Consider the following 19908-nt stretch of genomic DNA (forward strand, 5'->3'; position numbering starts at 1 on the left):
GAGTTACTCATTTTTTAATTAATTGAGAATAAATTAGATACTGAACTACATTCATCTCAAAACCAAAACCATTAAGTGCAGAGGCAGCAAAGAGCCAAAAGACAGAAGCTTTCCATCACATCAACCAAACCAGTCCTACGCAAACCAACATTTCATCAAAGTATGTTGGCACACTTGTTTTTTGTAATTTTTACTCATCCTGGATGCATCATGAGAAAACATGTGGGTGCAGAGGTTGCATGCCTCATGCCTACACATCCTGTCTGTCTCATTTAAAGCAGGTGATCCATGAACCCAACTGATCTCAGACCTGAAAACCTTCCCCTTCTCTTCTAGAAGTGTTCTTTTCCTGCCAATCCGGTAATTCAACACCAGTAGCAAACATGTGTTATATATAAATAATAATCATTTTCCTTCTCGGTTTTCCATGGGGACATTCATGTGCAGGGTCAGCTGCAGAATAGCTAGAGCTGTGTATTGGCAAGAATCTGCCAATACGTATCATGATACAGGGGTAACGATTCAATATATTGCGATACTATAAGCGAGGCGATATATTGTGATTTTTTAAAATTTAATTTTAGGAAAACTGTCATAGTATAAAGAACACACCAGAAATAAACCATTTTAGAATAGGCAAAAATAGCACATTTATGCTGCAGGCAAAAAACGACATGGTTTTTGCCCCAAACTGCATGTGATTATCATAAAGTGGGCATGTCTGTAAAGGGGAGACTTGTGGGTACCCATAGAACCCATTTTCATTCACATATCTTGAGGTCAGAGGTCAAGGGACCCCTATGAAAATGGCAATGCCAGTTTTTCCTTGCCAAAATTTTGCGTAACTTTGGTGCATTATTTAGACACCTTCTCGACAAGCCAGTATGACATGCTACCAACGGATTCCTTAGTTTTTCTAGTTTCATAGGATACCACTATCTTAATTCTAGCTTTCAAACTGACCCCGCTACAACCTCTGATATATCGAATAGCGGCCGGGCCCGATGGCGGGCCGTCGGATATTTAGGTTAATTTATAATATAAAATAATAATTAAATAATTTGAGGTTAATTAAAAGTTGACACCAAAATCTACAGTGTTCTGGAGAATCAATACAGTATCACACAACATAATATCGCGATACTCATGTGCATTGATATTTTCTTACACCTCTAAGAACGGCCCGTGTAGGACTCGTAGGAATTCACTGCTCAAATACATTTCAACGGATTCACTCCACACATAGAAAAACTTGTGATTGAAGGATTCCAGTGTATTGAGGTTTTTGGAAGATTTGAAGCCTTTAAAAAAACTGCTGCCCTGCTCTACAGCACAACACAGCCTGCATGAAGCAGACTACCATCGTTGATCGTTGATCGAAATGCACTCTACTGTTGTCCGGAGGAAAAGCCGGCAGAAACCACCAACATTCAATCAGGCAACAAAGCCACAGTGACTGGTGACAGCTTGTAAAAGCTGGGAAAATTGCAGCCTGAGTGCACTTGACAAAACTTACTACTGGACTGACCTCCACATCCCAACAGCTACCTGCACAACGTTGTAAACATACAGGAGGCACATACACACAAAATGCATGTGTGCGGCAGATACACACACACATGCAAAACAGAGAAAATCGCACTGGGCAATGAATGTCAGATCTCATACACTCTCCAGCCTGTTTGGATTGCCAACGAGTTACTTAAGGGCCCTGCACAGTTAAACATGACATGTCTTGGTTCACACACACACACACGCTCGCAGTGGTTTTCCTGCTTGTAAGGAGCATGTGTAAGATCAGAGGAATGCAGGCTCTCCCTTGGCTCTTACCTAAGGCAACTGGAACCCTGTAAAAATCACAACAAAAACAACCCCACAGTTTCCACTCACACATAAACTTTAATGCCCCGTCTAATGTTCCTCCGCCCTGCACACGCACTTGTGTGTGCATTTGAGTTTGTAAACTGTGAGTTTTCATTCACAGAAGCTCTAATTAAAGATCCTACAGTTTCCTCACGCCACCACCACCCAGAACGCGTTTCACTGTATAGAACTGTACCCAAGGGAGACAACACATTTCTCTTTCTTGATGTTCACCTCTCGCATCCTTCCATCTCATACTGGCTGATACACGCCTGCATAGCAATAAGCTGCACAATCATGGTATTAAACTCACTGCGTATATTACTAATACATTTACTACTGTTACTGTGATAATTGCTGTCACACTAATCCTACTTTTACTTATATATTATTCTAATCTAGAGCAGCACTGCTGTAGGTTAAAAAACATGTTTGTAGAACTGTGGCTCTCACCTCCAGTGGGGACCTGTACTTAAGCACGCACATATTAAACACACACGAACACTCGCAAGCATTTACAGTAAGTGTACACATATCATCCCTGTGTGTAGCCTTTACACACTCCCCCCGCCGCAGGGGCAGACAGCCGTTGCATCATGTTCTAGAAATGGCTCCTGCTCTCTTGACTAGACTGGAGCTGGTCACGTGACACAGAACACAGCGTCATACCTGCTGCCATGGCCTATCCAGAGCAAGGGGGACATGAACGCACATGTACAACAGGTTGTTTGCCGTACTGTACTGTACACCCACTTCTGTTTATCAGTCCACATTCTGATTTTAATGGTTTAATGGTAAAAAGTTCCCTATAGAGTTACTGTTCCACATTGACTAGAGCAGACAGTGAGTATGCATGGGAAGTGGAAAAAGGGGAAAAAAGTGGTGTAACATCCTATTAAATGTTTAAATCAAATGCAAATAATAGGCCAAACTTACCACCACCAATTCTGAATTATACATATTGCTTCAGTTAATGTTTAATTCATTGTGACCAATGATATTTATATTTTGTACATTCACGCCAAAACATGTCCCAGACAGATGTATGCTCACATCTGTCTCTTCATCTAATTTTAGCCAACTAAAATTAGCTCTCTTAAGAAGTTTTTATCTTTGCGAGCAGGAGTAAAAGTGAAGGATTTCTACTTGTAACTTTCACTGAAGTCCAAAACTTTATTTTAAAGAAAGTTTTCCTACAGCTGAAATTTTTTATTTCCATGGTGGAAGTGTTTCTCTGGGCTTGCCTAAATTTTCAAAATCGGTCAAACCGTTTGGTTGAAAAGTGAGTTTTCTTTATCATACATATATTCTTTGGGCACATAGGATGACTGTTTTTGCAATAGATGCTACTATTTTACAGAAACAGTAGTCCCATGACTCAAATACTAGCTGTATCTTACAAACTACAAGGAGCACAATCTATCTATCTATCTATGAACTCATACCAAGTTGAATATCAAAGATATGCACACATATGCAGTGTAAAAAATCACATGGAAAACATTAAATAAACACAATGTTAGCATTTTTTCCTAATTTAAAAAAAATCCTGACTTTAACTATTAATTGAAGTGTGATTTTTCCTGTATGTCCGTACCCAATTTCAAGACTTTTCACAAATCACAACAAATGTTGTGGCATTTTTCCTTATTTTATTAAATATAGTCTTTGGGTGCAAATGGGTCAAGTGTCATCATCTGTAATGCTAAAAATTGTTGTTTTAATCTAACCATTAAAACAAATTAAATGCTGTACACCTTGTTGAAGTCAAAACTCTCAGGCGCTGTGTGTGTGCGTGCGTGCGTGCGTGCGTGCGTGCGTGCGTGCGTGCGTGCGTGCGTGCGAGACACAAAGAGAGCCGTTTCTTGTATTACTTTCCCGACAGTGAGACCTGGCAGAAAATCGAGGAGCCAACATTATATGCGGGCTGCAACTGTCGATGTTAAAGTATAAACATGGCCGAGGTCGTTATGCTTTGAACGCTAGCCTTTCGTCAGACACAGAGACAGAAGAGAAAAAACAACACAAGCTATAATCGCCTTGAAAAAATAATAAGCATTCTCTCTGTGTGTCTTACAATAGAAGCCATTCTCTGTGTTTATGGTAGGAGAGGAAAGACTGACTGACTGACTGACTGACTGACTGGCCGACATACTGGCAGCTGGCTGCAGCACCAAGCAAACCCGCAGCTCTTCTCTACAAAAAAAAGGAGAGAAAATCTGTACAATTTCTAGCAAACAAGTGTACTATACTGTTTATTCCTGTCCATCAGCTCTCTTGCTCTTTCTTTCATTGCACTTTTCCCCCCATAATGCCTACCTTTGAGCTTGCAGCTCCCTGACTCAACAATGCAGTTGAGTCACTCCACACATCAAGCAGATCCCGAGCCTATAATTACAGATCACTTGCCCACAATGCTCTAGTCAATGAATGCTAATCAGAGGGAGTCCACGACCCCTGGCTGCTGATATTAGGAGCAACCCTCCGCATCATAGAAATCATTACGTAAACCATTTGGAATCAAAACATCAGTCGTCTCAATTGATTTCTGGGAGGGAAAAAGCTCCAGTGCGTATTATCATTATGTGTCTCAGTGGGCCACTTTACAAGGAGCAGCGTGATGGATTCTGGAAAGGTGCTATACTATCATGTCTGCAAACAACAGTAAGTCAATATGGAGGTCCACACATAGTCTTCTTTTCATTTGGCGAGTATCCGGCTGGTTTAAACCTCTGACAACGATCGACTTTCTAATCAAAAGTCCAAGGAATTTGACACAACTGCTGGGGATGTAAACAGGAAGTATAAGTCAATTAGTTAGCTGTGGACTACTACTTGAGCCCTGATGTTTTACCCTGTATTATCTTTAGGGCTGTCAATCGATTCAAATATTTAATCTCGATTAATCTCAAATTAATTGCAAATTTTTTTATCTGTTCAAAATATATCTTAAAGGGAGATTTGTCAAGTATTTAATACTCTTATCAACATGGGAGTGAGCAAATGTGCTTGCTTTATGCAAATACATACAGTATATATGTATTTATTATTATAAATCATTTATCAACACAAAACAATGACTAAATATTGTCCAGAAACCCTCACAGGTTCTGCTTTTAGCATAAAAAATATGCTTAAATCATAACATGGCAAACTGAAGCCCAACAGGCAACACCAGCTGTCAGTGTGTCAGTGTGCTGACTTGGCTATGACTTTCCTTAAACTGCATGTGATTATCATAAAGTGAGCATGTTTGTAAAGGGGAGCCTCGTGGGTACCCATAGAACCCATTTTCATTCACATATCTTGAGGTATCTTGAAAATGGCCATGCCAGTTTTTCCTCGCCATAATTTAGCGTAACTGGTGCAACAAGCTAGTATATTGTTTGGTACCAATGGATTCTTAGGTTTTCTAGTTTCATATGATGCCAGTATCTTCACTCTAGCTTTAAAACTGAGCCCTCTACAACAAAAGAATAGTAAGTTGCGTTAATGTGTTAAAGAAATTAGTGGTGTTAAAACGAAATTTGCGTTAACGCATTATTATCACGTTAACTTTGACAGCCCTAATTATTTTACATTTGAACAAATTGGAACTGTTAAAAGTATGCCGAATTAGCTATTAGCCGTTCCTGTTTGCAAGGTACACATGGATATACAGATAACTATCACTGGGTTACTTTGATACTGAAGAAAACCTAAAAACATGATGATTCTCAGGCAAGTTCTGGAGGTATAAGGAGAAGCTTTTTTTCTATGACTTCTAAGCAGATCAGTTCTAATGATATCCTCGCAAAGTTTGTGTCACACTGAATCTACAAATATGGGAGTGTATGGGGAAAAAAACGTAATATTAAAAGCAAATTAATACACTTACTTCTCTGGCAATGGTTCTGTGACCAGCATCGCCCCCTGAAGTGTCCGTTGATGGTGTTCTGCGGGCAGATGGTCTGACCTTGGGCCGTGCCGGGACACACATCTCCGCACTCTCTGTCGTTCTTATTGGCCACAATGTAGTTATCTTCCACCGTGTCTAGGATCTTGGACCAGTCCAGGGTGGCCAGGTAGCACAGGTCTGGGTTCTTCTCGATCCTCACGGCGCCCCGGGTGATATTCATGAGGCTGTGGAGGCCCACCTCCTTCAGCTGCAGCATCTCGTAAAGGACAAGAGCGTAGTTGAAGAAGAGGTTGTTTCCGCGGATCACCGTGAGGTTGGGGAAGAGATCGCTGAGGATCTCGAGGCCGTAGACCCTGAACAGCAGCACATAGTCGGTCACCACTCGCAGCTTTGGGTAGCTGAGACCCCGGAAGTCCTCGGTCTTGGTCTTAAACATGAGCAGGATCTTCAGGTGGCCCTCGATGATGGTGCAGTTCTCTAACGACTGGAGGTTGGTCACATTGTTCCGGATGTCCTTACTCTGGCATACTGGAAGGATAAAGAGGGAGGGAGATGTGAGAAACAACAATAAGCCAGTCATAAAACAAAACAGATCATCCAAGAATGTCGTTTATGTTTACTATTGTTTTTTAAATGTCTATGTTCACTTAAATGTTTTTATTTATTGATTAAACTTGTGTTCTTTTTAACTCGTTATGTTCAGCACTTGGAGATGCATTTGATGTATGACTTGTGCTATGTAAATAATGTTTGATTAATTGATTGTTTCGTTGAGACACATTTTGAGCTTTGCCCTGCCTCTCATTTATTAAGTTAAAAATAATTCACACCAGGGAGGGAGCTGTTCAGTGAAAAAGTAGCTTTCCTAAAACACTTTTATTTTAGATAACTTGTTCCAGAGCACATCAGCAAATGTATATTTACACTCAGCTGTCAGTTTATTAATAACACCTACCCATTAAATAAAATTTAATGCAACAGCCCTGAAATGAATCCCACCGTCATGAAGGTTAAAAGGTTCAGGTTTTGTTGAAACTGTTTTGAGTGGTGTTAATTCAACGTTATGTTGTATTTTTCCCATTAATAAATTCATTGTTTAGTTTAGATCTGCAACAATTAATCGATTAGGTGTCAACTATTACATTAATTATTATTAATTGGTTTGAGTCATTTTTTAAGAAAAAAATGAAAGATTCTCTGATTTCAGTTTCTTAAATGTGAATATTTTCTGGTTTCTTTACTCCTCTATGACAGTAAACTGAATATCTTTTGAGTTGTGGACAAAACAAAACATTTGAGGACGTCATCTTGGGCTTTGGGAAACACTGATCAACATTTTTCACAATTTTATAGACCAAACAACTAATCAATTACTCGAGAGAATTATCTACAGATTAATCGACATTGAAAATAATCATTAGTTGCAGCCCTAGTTTAGTTAATAAAATGTTAGGATATACTGAAAATGTCACAATTTCCTAAAGCTCAGGGTGATGGTATTAAATTGCAAGTTCATCACGTAAGACGATGTAAAGCAGCAAATCCACAGAATTGAGAGGCTGGATTTAAGATATATTTGGTAGTTCTTCTTGAAAAATAACTTGGAGATTAACTTATTTTCGAAATAGTAGAAATAGGTGGTTATTTTTCTATTGAACGACTAATTAATCAATCTATCGTTTCAGCATATTTAGTGTAACATTGATGAGAGCACATCACAGTATAAATGGAGAGACGTAACTGTGGCTTACAGTAAAAGGCCGAACCATAGACTGTATATATAGATCTTTATATACATTCAACGGGCCAAATAGGCAAAAGAGTGGATTTCCAACGGCATCAAAACAAAAGGATATGAACATCAACCTCCTTTTTCCTCATTTAAGCCCTGAACACACCAGTGATCTGCAGTAAGTAGAGCAGAGCCATTCATGAAACAGCCTCGCTAAAGTCCCCTCTACAATCTGACTGGCCGCGAGCGCTTTCTCCCTCCCTCTCACACACACACACACACACTCTCTCTCTCTCTCTCTCTCTCTTCTCATTGGCTCCAGCATTATTTCTCCAGAGAGGAAATTACTGTATGGCACTGTCTGATGTGAATGAAGCAGACGTGAAGGGGTTAACAGAAATGAAGCCTGGAAGCAAAATGCTTATCCATGCTCATTCATACTCTTTAGCTGCTGCACACTGGCACACACACGCACAAGCCCACATTTGGACCAGCTAATGCATTCACACACTTATTCACACACATACATCAGAAGAGAGGAGAATTCATTAGGGGGCAGTTACTTACAGTAATGTACAGAGAGAAAAGGCATGCTGCTGCACGCTACAAATAATATGATGCACATTTCCAATGTATTCCACAGAAGTTAAAGGGAAATTATTAACTGGGAGGGATGAATGCTTCATAGTTGAAATAATATATTATCTTATTTGATCTTTTACAGAGCAACATATGAGCTGCTGTCAAAGCCGTGCAACCATTTTCCTCCAACAAAATACATCAGGGATGGTCATATAGGTTGGATGTTTCTCTACCAGATCACTCCAAAAATATGAGCTGGCTCATCCGCCAACACCTTTGTCAAAGCAAGTGTCATGTGCTCATGTGAACAGACCTGCTGTTTAAAATAGAAGAGTTATGACTGACTGCTTGATGCGGCGACGCGCCAGATGATGTTTGTGTTACAATAAGAGGTGCATTTGCATAAACTCTGCAACGTCGACACACCCATTTAAACTCAGTGAACTTACACATTATCTACACAGGTAGTGGTTAGACATATAATACTAGTTTGTTCACATCACAACCATGCAACCAACTAGGGCTACAACTAACAATTATTTTCATTGTTGATTAATCTGTCGATTATTTTCTCATTTAATCGATTCGTTTTCAGAAAATTGTGAAAATGCCAATCGGTTTTTCCGAAAGCCGAAGATGACGTCCTCAAATGTCTTGTTTTGTCCACAATTCAAAGATATTCAGTTTACTGTCATAGGAGTAAAGAAATCAGAAAATATTCACATTTACGAAGCTAGAATCAGAGAATTTTGACTTTTTGTTTTCGATTATCAAAATAGTTGCCAACTAATCTAATAGTTGACAACTAATTGATTAATTGTTGCAGCTCTAGTATCAACCATACTACCAGCCATAACGGCCCAAAGCAGATGGTTATGGTCAATAAGCAACATGCGAGAAGAATGGATTTAAAAGCAATAATGAAACGTTACAACTTGTTTCCTCTACGAGAAGCAAACATTAGGCTACATCTCTTAGTCATTTATCGGACTGCAACAAAGAGAAAAGAATGGCTTGTAGGAAAATAAGCATATTCAACATTAAACCCATTGTGGTAATCAAATGTGAATATCTGTCATCAATATAAGTTCAATTTGTTAAAAAAACAAGTATATTGAAAAGGGCCCGAGCTTGTGCATGCAGGGTAAAATGAGCTTCTTATCAGAGAAGCGATCTAATGGTCTCCATCTCGTCTGCTGCTTTCAAATCGATGATACAGACGCACACCTGCTAATCACACTCCGTCTGTAAGCATCTTCCATGCATCTTAATGGTGTGAACCCCATCTGCTCGCCACCTTTTGCTATGTTCCCCATTTAATACGCTCAATTCTCCACTACCACTTTGCACACACTAAGAAAATAATCAATTGCACTAAAACATGCATCTTAAAATAGATAAAAAGTCTGAATGCATTGCAGTGGACTACTTTGTTCCATTGAGTTGTTATTGACCGCGGTTATTTCCCAGGTGTAAGCTACCTATTAACTTCCCATTCTGTTAATGGTTAGCGAGACAAACATGTCAACAATCTGGGTGCAAACTCTGACCAGCAGCACATCAATGAGACGGTTTAAGTGACTTCTCATAATGGACAGGAGCCAATAAAGCCTGTAATCACTACACGGCCAAATAAAACCGTGTTGTTTACTACAACAGCGTGTTGGCAACTGGGGCGCTTTATTCAGGTGTGGAAAAAGTCAGATATCAAATGGTCAGAAGGTATTTTGCTAAGTACAAACTGGTAGCCTCCTGTTATTAACTTTGAAAAAATGTCTGCATCAGGCTGAAGGGAAAAAAGTCAAATTGAAATTTAAAAAGCCATGCAAGGCATCGGTGTTTCACATTATTTCAAGCATGTAAATTAGTTCCTGATATGTGTTCTGTGATAGTGTAAAGTAAAATAAATAAATCAGAATAAAATAAAGAGCTTCACAATTCAGTATACGATTTATCCAAAAAACATTTAAACTAAAAGAGATATACACACGATAGCAAGCCTGAATGTCAAAATCTTGTTATTTGCTTCTAGACACCTAACAAAAGAGTAATGAAACGCAGGCAGGTATGTTGATAACAGTTATCTTATTTGACATAGTGACAAAACTTTAAAGATAAAAGGAATTGTGCAGGTGAGATATTTAACAGCAGCCATCAACTTTACTCCTTTGTACACAAGATTGACCGAAAACGTTTCCAAAACAACGCAGCAGAGCTTCGACTCTTATGGAGCCGCCAATTTTCTGGAAGTTTTAACATGCCTTTGTGTCTGCAAAAGTAGTCCGTCAATATCTCTCCAAACAGCAGGAGTTCTGTATTAAAGTGACAAAATAAATTATAAATAAATTATAAAATCATATGAAGCTCCTCTCACTTTTCGTCGCTCTGACATTCCATTTTTGACAAAAAACACTGAGAAACATCAACGTATTCATCCATTCATTGTCAACTAGGTCAGACAGCAACAAGTAATCATCACTGTCTGTCGTTCACCGTGTACCGAAATCACTTCCATCAATCAAAAACAATCTGAAAACATCAGCTTGGATAGAAGACATTTTAGGTCTGTAACGATTAATCGTTTTGTTGTCAACTATTATCGGCAACTATTTTATTAATCGGTTTGAGTATTTTTTTAAGGAAAAAAAAAGTCAAAATTCTCTGATTCCAGCTTCTTAAATGTGAATATTTTCTGGTTTCTTTACTCCCTTATGACAGTAAATTGAACGTCTTTGAGTTGTGGACAAAACAAGACATTAGAGGACGTCATCTTGGGCTTTTTAGGAAACACAGATCGACATTTTTCACCATTTTCTGACATTTATAGACCAAACAACTAATAAATTAATCGACAAAATAATCAACCGATTTATCGACAATGAAAATAATCGTTAATTGCAGCCTTGAAAACATTTAAATGGAGCGTTGAAATGTATCCACATTAGTGCAGACGTGGCCAAAGCCAGCTCAACTTTGCACACTTCCTGCCCTCAGCAAGCCTCGCCAGCAGCCAAAAACAACTCATAAAATAAGACAATAAATCTATTTCGGCTGTTAAGCATCTCATCAGATAAGGTTGAGTTTGAAACAACAACAGCTACTCATTCACGCAAGCCAGCCACTTTGGCCTGGCCGCACCCTCTTTATTAGACACATACTGTATCAGGAACCAAAACACAAAAACACACTTCTTCCTCCACTATGTGGCAGTTGGTGTTATTCCCAGCAACCTTACACCTCTCTGCCCCTCCTGCCTTATCTCCTGGACACATCAAACAGGCCTACAGGCCACCCACTCGCTGTCAGCCTGCAGCACTAACCGGATACCTATTGTGCAACACGGCAACATAACAAACTACGTTACGCAACAGCAGCAGGGCCAGGGTGCAACTCACCTCTGGCCACAATGATCTTCAAGAAAACACCAAGAGGACACAAACATGACCTTTTCACATTAAAGTATGGGTAAGAAATGTGTTACTGGAAAATGAGGTGTTTCACACAGCGTGCTAACAGGCCAGCACATACAGTATGTCACGTCTCCTGTTGGAAGAGCTTTATTGACACAAAGAAATGTTAGTGGGCCATGAGGGGAAGCAGTACGCGGCGCTGCTGGGAGCTCCCTCCGCAAAATGGAGTCTTGTTTTCGACTGACAGGAACGAGAGAGGGGGGGGGGGGGAGTGAGGAGGGGTCGTGGGTCATCGGGGGGCAGATGGGGAAGGGGGTGGGAGGAAAGGAGTGGAGGAAGGGTTGTTATGTAGTCAGGGGTTGGCTGCGAAAGCCACTGTGTCTTTAAAATAATGAGCTATCTCCTCCTTCTCTCCTCCCAGGTTTAGGAGCTGGGGGACGCAGGAGAGCGCCAATAGGGAGAGTCAGAGGGAAAACGGGTCGCGGGCAAAAAGAGGGGGTGAAGGGGGCGGCAGGGAAATGATGGGAGGGGGAGTGAGCGGGGTGAAAGTGTAACCTGAGCCCAGGCAGGAACGCAGGGTGACGTAAGGGACCTACAGGACGGTTGGTGATCACATGCATGAATGGAGGGCCGCTATGGACCGCTGTTACATGACAAGCAACACACACACACACACAGACTCACAGTGAGGAGGGAGGAGGGGGAGAGTTTGCTAACTACTGGTCACAAACACAACAATAAGCAATTTTCACCTACAACATAAAATACTCAACAAACTGAGCTTATGACTGGATGACTTCAGAGATCAAGCAAGAAAGACACCTGTTGCACAGTTTTTCATTTCTTGTCATGTAAAGAAAGAAAATTGTCAAACAAGAATGCTCTGACACAAGGAGCTGCTGTTTTAATTTACATTTTGACTTATATAAACGTAGCTTCATATAAAAAACAACCTGGTAGACATTGTGCGGGCGGGGGGGTTTTTGGTGGACAATGACCGTGACCCCTCTGAAGCCCACCCTCCCTCTGAGGACCACCCATAAGCAGACAGCTTGGTGCTCTCACTGGCTGTACAGGAGCTCTTAATTACAATAACAACCCAATCAGCCCCTAATGAGCCTGGGGGGGTGGGGGGCGGAGGGGGAGGAGGAGGGGAAGGGGGCGAGGTCCGTATCGGTGCAGAGAATGGAATAGCAGAGCACGGACTGGAACGTACTGTACCATACTGTGGATCTCTATAGGCGAAATGTGGGCCATCCACCCGCCTTCCCTGTCTGTTTGACACTTAATTTGGCAGCAGGAATGAGAAGAGGAGGAGGAGGAGGAGGAGGAAGAGAGAGGGAGGAAGAGAGGGGTGTCAGACAAACAGAAACAGCAGAGGAAAAAGCTCGGCGATGGAGCGAGGTGAACGAGTTTAAGTCCTCAATAGGAGATTAACAAATTCCCTTGCAAAATTTTACATTTTGAGGAACTGCATTCCCAGAAATGGTTCTTGATAACAAACAAGTCAAAAAAAGATGCCGCCGTCTAGACATTTGTCCCTTTTTTGAATAGTTATGAGGTCTTTTCACACATTCGTGCTGTAACAGAAACTGAATAAATTACCCAAACTGTTCCAGAGAAGGCCGCAGCTCCTGCTGTTCACACAAGCAATGCCTGCATGCTATTTTACATGTAGGTTTGGGCGATAATTAGGGCTGGGCAATATATCAATATTATATCATATCATGATATGAGACCAGATATCGTCTTAGATTTTGGTTATTTTATTCATAATGCAATATACCAGGATGGGATAGAGCTTAACGATACTGGGAAAAAAACATTGTTATGTATAATTTATTATATTATGATACATTTTTTTTCCATTACTCTTCTTTTTTATTATACATTACAGTTGCTGTTATATAAAGCATTAAGTATAAGAAAAATAGAAAAAAGGTAGCGTGTAAATTATGTATCTAGTGCTACGTATACAACACAATATATGGAGATAAATAAATAATAGAAATCAGAAATAATGAGAAATGAGACCTTCTATCCGCTCTGAGAATGACTGCGATCGCGCTTTTGTTGTGCATGCATGTGAAACCAGTAACCAAACTGTAATTAAATGAGGCTGAATTATGTTATTTATCAAAGGGACTGACTGTTCACGTTCAAAATTGGTCATAAAAAGTGAATTTTGATAGTTTTCATTTTCTATCAGGCAGTAAAATGTCTCCTTAGTTTACGATGTTGCGTCTAGCTTGCCTTATTACATTGCATGTTCGCATGTCACTACAGCACATACGACATTGTAATGTTGATGCTGAAATTATGTTTTGTTCAGCTCTAAAATTAAACGTCAGCAGCAACGTTACACAACTTATGTAGTCCTGTTGCTGTAACAAACATTGACTGTGATATTGCGGCATAAGCTCCTTGTCCTCACACAAACCTTTAGGAGCAAAATGAAGTTGAATAGTAATAGTATAGATTGCATATGTGAAAACTATTAAATGGAGTATTTAAAATGTGAGTAGTGACAAAGTATACTGTATTTATAATCCATTCAGTCCTTCTGCTTTCTGTGATGTGTAATTTGAAACTAAGGTGTCAAAATTACTCCAACAATGTCTCAAGACAGTCCAGTACTTTTAATCTACTTGGCAAGCTACTGTATGGCAGCAGGACAGATAGTGATTATAAAAGGTGCCATTCTGAACAACAGATTAACTGAATACTGGTATCAAGTTTTTCAACTCTGATTTAGACGTGTTCAGACTCAAAGAAAACTTAAACGCTGTGTGAAGTAGCTATATGGTGTGCGACTGAGAGAAACATAATGATGATGATGATTTTACTACACAGCTGTGGAATGAAAGACTGTGGTTCATGCAGTGTGCTTACAACAGTGTGATCATCCGTGTAATCTCTCTCCTTTCACTTCTTTTCCTTGCTCAGATCATAGGAATATCATCCAAGTCGGCTCTAAATCATAAGTATCGGCTGTTTCTAATAAGTGTGATCAAAAAAGCAAACATTCTTCCATTTTTACACTCATTCTATGTGACTCAAAAAACGGCAGAAATACTGGCAAATTTCACTTTAGCTCCGAGCCATTTTAGCACGTCATCTGTCTGTTTCACATCCTTGTCAAATATGAAGCAGAATTAGCTCGCAGAATAAGCTCGCCATAATTACGGCTCAAGAATTACTTGAGCATGACCGGTGCAACTGAGGTCATGCCGATGAAACGGCTATCTCTGACAGAAACTGCCATCTCCACCATTCAGTGAGCACCCACAGCTGCAGCCTCCGTTATAGTGGAGCTACAATTTCAGACAGATTCTTCTCTTATTTTTAGAGTTGTGCCCCCTGCAGAGAATTTAATATGCATCGACTAACAGTAGCTGGCTGGCTGGCTAGCCCCGTGCTGGCTGGCAGTGAGAAAGTGGATCACACTGGCTGCTTTAGAAGGTGAGAGTGGAGCCCTCTGTGGCCCGGGGACCAGCCTGCCTCTGCCTTTCGCCGTAGCAGAGGGCGGCCTCGCGTTAGCTTAGCGTGAAACCAGACCTGTCTAGCATGAAACCAGGTGGCGGCTAACTCTGGACTGTGAGAAGTTTCCTCTCTCTGTCAGCTTAGACGCACGTTGTTGCCCCCGATGAGGTGATCTGCTGATTATAGATTTGTCAACAGCTCAGTTGCTGAACAAACCCCAGGAGAGAGAATATGCGGCGGCGGTGCCAAGTTGACTGCCAGTGGAAAAATGCATTTGTTTGTTAATATAGCTGTGGAAAGTCCTGAGAAGTAAAGCCAGCTCCCCGTGCGCCCACTGCCAAGCTGTGGCTTTCTACAGTGAAAAATGATGCTGAGAAATTGCATGAGAGGCATTTTGATTAACATGTACCAACTTGTACCTCCAAAACAAAGAGAGTTGAGGACCAAAATAACAGTATGTGAGCCAGGGAAAGACAGAGAGGGGGGCAGTTTGAAGAGTGGAAATAATCGCAGCGCGCCATTAAATTAAAACCACACAGGAAATATATTTAAAGAAGAAATCTTCTGTTAACAATAAGAGGGGACCAAGTGATACGTGACTGACCTGCACTACCACATTTGAGGGCATCAGATAAAGGTGGGGGGGCTTGGGAGCGGAGAGAGAGGGAGTGTGTGGGTTGGAGCACCTGTTCCTCCATTGCCTCAGCTTCCCATTGAGGAGCATGGCAAGGGGAGCTGGCCGAGCCTATTTATACACAACGCTGGGTCCCGTTACAGCTGTGGCACCGGGCCAGGCTGTGGCAGATTGAAGCGGGTAGAAAAGAGCAACATGCAGGCCCTGCGCTGTCAGATGGCTGGCCAAGAAAAGAGAGCCCTAAATCAAATCACACTGGTGACTTTGGCTCGCCTCCTTCCATCTACCTTCCGGCACTGGCAAAGGAGAGAGGGAGGGAGGGATGGAGGGAGGATAGGTACAGACAGAGGGAGACAGAGAGACAGAATATAAACAGAGAGAAGGAACAAGGAAGTGAAAAAGAAGTGAGGGGGGGCACTTGTTTTTAAAAACAATGACTCGCTATTTTCTACTTCCGAGCTCGGTTCGACCTTCGACTCGAGGCTGCTAGGAGAGAGAAGAAAAGACAGGTGTAGGAGCAAAGTGGAGGAACACAGGGCAGAATAAATAAGAGCAGAATGTGTGTTTGACATCTTCTAAGACTGACAGGGCACCTGATAGGAACTGATCCCTCGAGTCCATGTCCACCAACCCAAACACCAAATATCCACTGCATGGATACACATAGTCTGACAGTGATACATGCCTCATGTCCATCTTAGGCTACGTTCAGATTACAGGGCTTAATGATCAATTCCGATTTTTTGCCCAGATCATATCTTTCTGCCTCGACTGTTCACGTTCATGTATGAAGTGACCCATATCTGACATCAGTGTGAACGGATCTCTGCCCTGAAACACCTCACATGCCACCAATGACGTCACACACATCGGGGACTGCCATCCGATGGCGCATTGTTCCGAAAATACACACTAGAGTCGTTGGAGTCCAGTGACTGCCAGACTCTGTTAAATATTGCTCAATTTAACACACATGATACTCCTAAATCATAACGTATGACGTAGTAAGACTTTTAATTTCGGCTGATATTTAACTTCAACAGCTCTTCTGTGAACTAACTAGATGTGTAACGTTACTGTTTTAGAGCAAAAAAAAATCGGATATGGGCCACATTTGTTTGTAATGTGACCGTGGCCTTGCATGTAAGGTTGATATGATATAAGATGTCAGAGACTCTAAGGCCCTTTCACACTCAAAAGCAGAACAAGGGGCTAACCTGAGGGCTTAAATTTGCTCATATTTGACAAGACAATTCAAATACATTTTATCTGGCGACCTTACAGTTTGCTAGCCGGTCTCTATATCTCCAGCATACTGCGCTGACTCCATACTCAAAACCAGCAAACAAAAGCCAAGAATTCAAAATCCTCAGTCCATATGTGAAGCAGATAAGATGTTCATTGTCTTTGTATCTGAGGTTTTTCCCTTATTGCCCAGTTCCTCATTCCATTTCCAACCTTTTCTGTTTCTCCTTCCCTCATGCTTCTGCAGCACAGCGTAGTGTAATTTTCTATCAGATCTAGTCAGCCTTTCCGCTTAATTCCATGACCGACTGTAACCAACATGTTCCCTGTCTAGAAAATAATTGGACAGCTGGTAATACACAAACCAAGAAAAGAAAAAAATCTGAAATATTCTGGCCACGCCTTACAAAACAGCTAAACCAGGTGGTGCTCCAAACAAATAAAAAGCATGTTGGGGGGGGGAGCAGCATTCCTCACATAGTGGAAGCATTTGGGAACAGACAGACAGAGGACTATGAAACAAGAGCAGGTAATCAACTGCAGGCTGGACTGTGCCGACAATATAGTGCAAGACAGACAGACAGCACACACACACACACACACACAGACTGGAGTGACTAATACAAAAAACATCTGATGTTCCTTTTCATCTTCCCACGTTAGCGAGCGGAGCGCAGAGCAGCGTCTTGGTGTGGTGAGCCTCGGCCTGAGAGGGAGGCAGCCCGGGCTCGGTTCCCCTGCTTGACTTGCAGCCGCACGGCAGCAGCTGCAGGGCCCGGCCCCACCAACGCTCCGACCCACAAACCAGATCTACACATGAGGCTGGACGAGCTACGCCTGCCTGGTGGCTCTGCCAAATCGGCTTCTTCAATCCCATATGGCTTTCTTTCTTCTTCCAAATGGGCCTGTCTGCTTAAGACCTCTACAGTTGAACAATGGCTGTGAAGCTACACTTCCAATCTTAACCTGCTTCCTGCAGTTTGTGCTTTAGCCACTCAGCATTCAGATTGAAACAGAAAAAAATCAAGACGAAGAGGGATTCTCGAATGGGACAGCTGCCCAGGCTGTAGCTCAACATGCTAACTCTTTCTTTTGACACTGAGTAGTTTTTTACCTCCAGCTAAAACAGTTTAGGGGTTTAGTGGAGGTATTCCCTGTGTGGTGAATGGACGAGTGAGCTCATCCCAAGCATGGCAAATCCTATTGATTTGACTGGATCGCTGCGAGGCTGCCAACTCCGAGCTAGAGCGGAATCCAAAATTTGATGCAAACGAAGAAAAACACCCAGAGAGGAGGAAATAATTTGATTCTAACTGCCTTGAAATGAGACTCAAATTGTTTGTGTGTGTGTGTGTGTGTGTGTGTGTGTGTGTGTGTGTGTGTGCGTTTGCATGAGACTAAAGAGGAGTGAGGGGACGAGTTAACAAGCCCAGGAGATGGGAAAGTAAGAAAGAAAGCGATGGAGAAAGCAAAGTGGTACAGAAGCACACAGAGGGGGAAGAGTTGACAAACCAAGATGGAAAAGAGGGAGAAGCAGAGGGGAGGCTGGAGGGATGGAGAGCAGAGGGGCCAGGTCAGTTTAATGGCCCGTTTGTCTGCACTGTTAGACCACCAGCTCTCACTGGCTGCTGCAGGAAAACCTCACACACACACACACACACACACACACACACACATCCTGCTTCCTTCTTTCCATATCTCTCCCTCCCTCTACCTTTTCCATTGCTCAGGCCTGTACCCACAGCTGTGGGAGTGACTCCTTCCATTTAAAGTCCAACTGAAATTAAATTGTATTTTTTTTGTCTGTTGGATATCTGCTCTGTCAATCACAAAAAAAAATCAATAATCAAACAGGAGATTTTGTTTTTATTTCAAAATGGCACCCCCCAGTTTTGCATTAATTTAACGCAATATCATCAGATATCTATTTTGTAGATATGATTTGAGCCAATCAAATGTGTCAGAAATCGGTTTTCGTGTACTCTCTGAACTTTCTTACAGACTTGATATCATTACGCGTGAAGCAGCAAAGTACAGTTAAAGGTACAGTGTGTAGGATTTGGCGGCATGTAGTGGTACGGTTGCAGATTGCAACTAACTGAGTACCGCTCCGCTCACTCCTCCTTTTCGAAGACTGCCGTAACGTGAGCCGCCGCGTGCAAAACCGTGGTAACGCCGTTCATCTCACTCAGAGTCCATCCTTACCATAATAACACTACTTTAGGAACAACGGAAGTTATTCGGGACCACGTTTTTTATGTTACTGCAGTTTCACAAGCATGTGGGAAAACTACGGTGGCCTTAAGGTTACATAAACACGTGAAAGGCTCTCGCTAGAGCCAGCATTTGGTTTGTCAATTCTGGGCTACTGAAGATGGTGGAGCAACATGTCGGTCTCCGTGAAGAGGACCCACTCCCTATGTAGATATGAAGGGCTCATTTAAAAACTAACGAAAAAACACAATGATTCATAGTTTCAGGTGATTATACACTAATGAAAACATAGTTGTGTATTATTTTCCATTTCTGCCAACAGATCCTCCTAAATGTTACACACCGTTCCTTTGACGTGTTATCTATGAATATTTTAGTCGTAGGTTTTTGATTGTGAGCAAACATCCCCTCCGCCTGCTGTTTGTTTTTCCTTTGCAGATTCTCAAAGACTTCAGATCATTGCCCTCCTCTGTTGGTTTTTCCGTACAGGATATCAACGAGCATGCTAGGTATGGCATGGATGGAATACTGACGTCATGTTAACGTTCAAAAGGCCCCCCGGTCAACAAATCACTCGCCGTTACCTCGCCTCTGACAGACGAGTCCCTGGAGGGGAGGGGGGCCTGTGGCCACAGCGGTATTGTAAAATGACTTTCATTCATTACGCTGTCATTTAACAGCAAGGCATGATTCAATATGGGCCCCCTTTAACTGTAAGTGAATTAGGAATGCTTGACGCAGGCTCATAAACTAGACACAAGCTCTTCATCTCTCTGTCCCGTTTCACTCCGTCTTGGCACGAGTCCCTTCAGTGTTTTCTTCCAGATGGAGGCTGCAGTATCAGCGC

At 41.7% G+C, this 19908-nt stretch overlaps 1 protein-coding gene across 1 annotated transcript in view; it reads right to left on the reverse strand.

Annotated features, from left to right (window-relative positions):
* insrb (insulin receptor b) overlaps positions 1 to 19908 on the reverse strand; it is a 92789-nt gene that overhangs the window by 57123 nt on the left and 15758 nt on the right. The window contains exon 2 of the mRNA XM_074635301.1: positions 5741 to 6289. Within this exon, the coding sequence (XP_074491402.1) occupies positions 5741 to 6289 (549 nt within the window). The remainder of the gene's footprint in view (positions 1 to 5740; positions 6290 to 19908) is intronic.

This window comes from Sebastes fasciatus, chromosome 5, assembly GCF_043250625.1.
Source record: "Sebastes fasciatus isolate fSebFas1 chromosome 5, fSebFas1.pri, whole genome shotgun sequence".
Classification (NCBI taxonomy): domain Eukaryota; kingdom Metazoa; phylum Chordata; class Actinopteri; order Perciformes; family Sebastidae; genus Sebastes; species Sebastes fasciatus.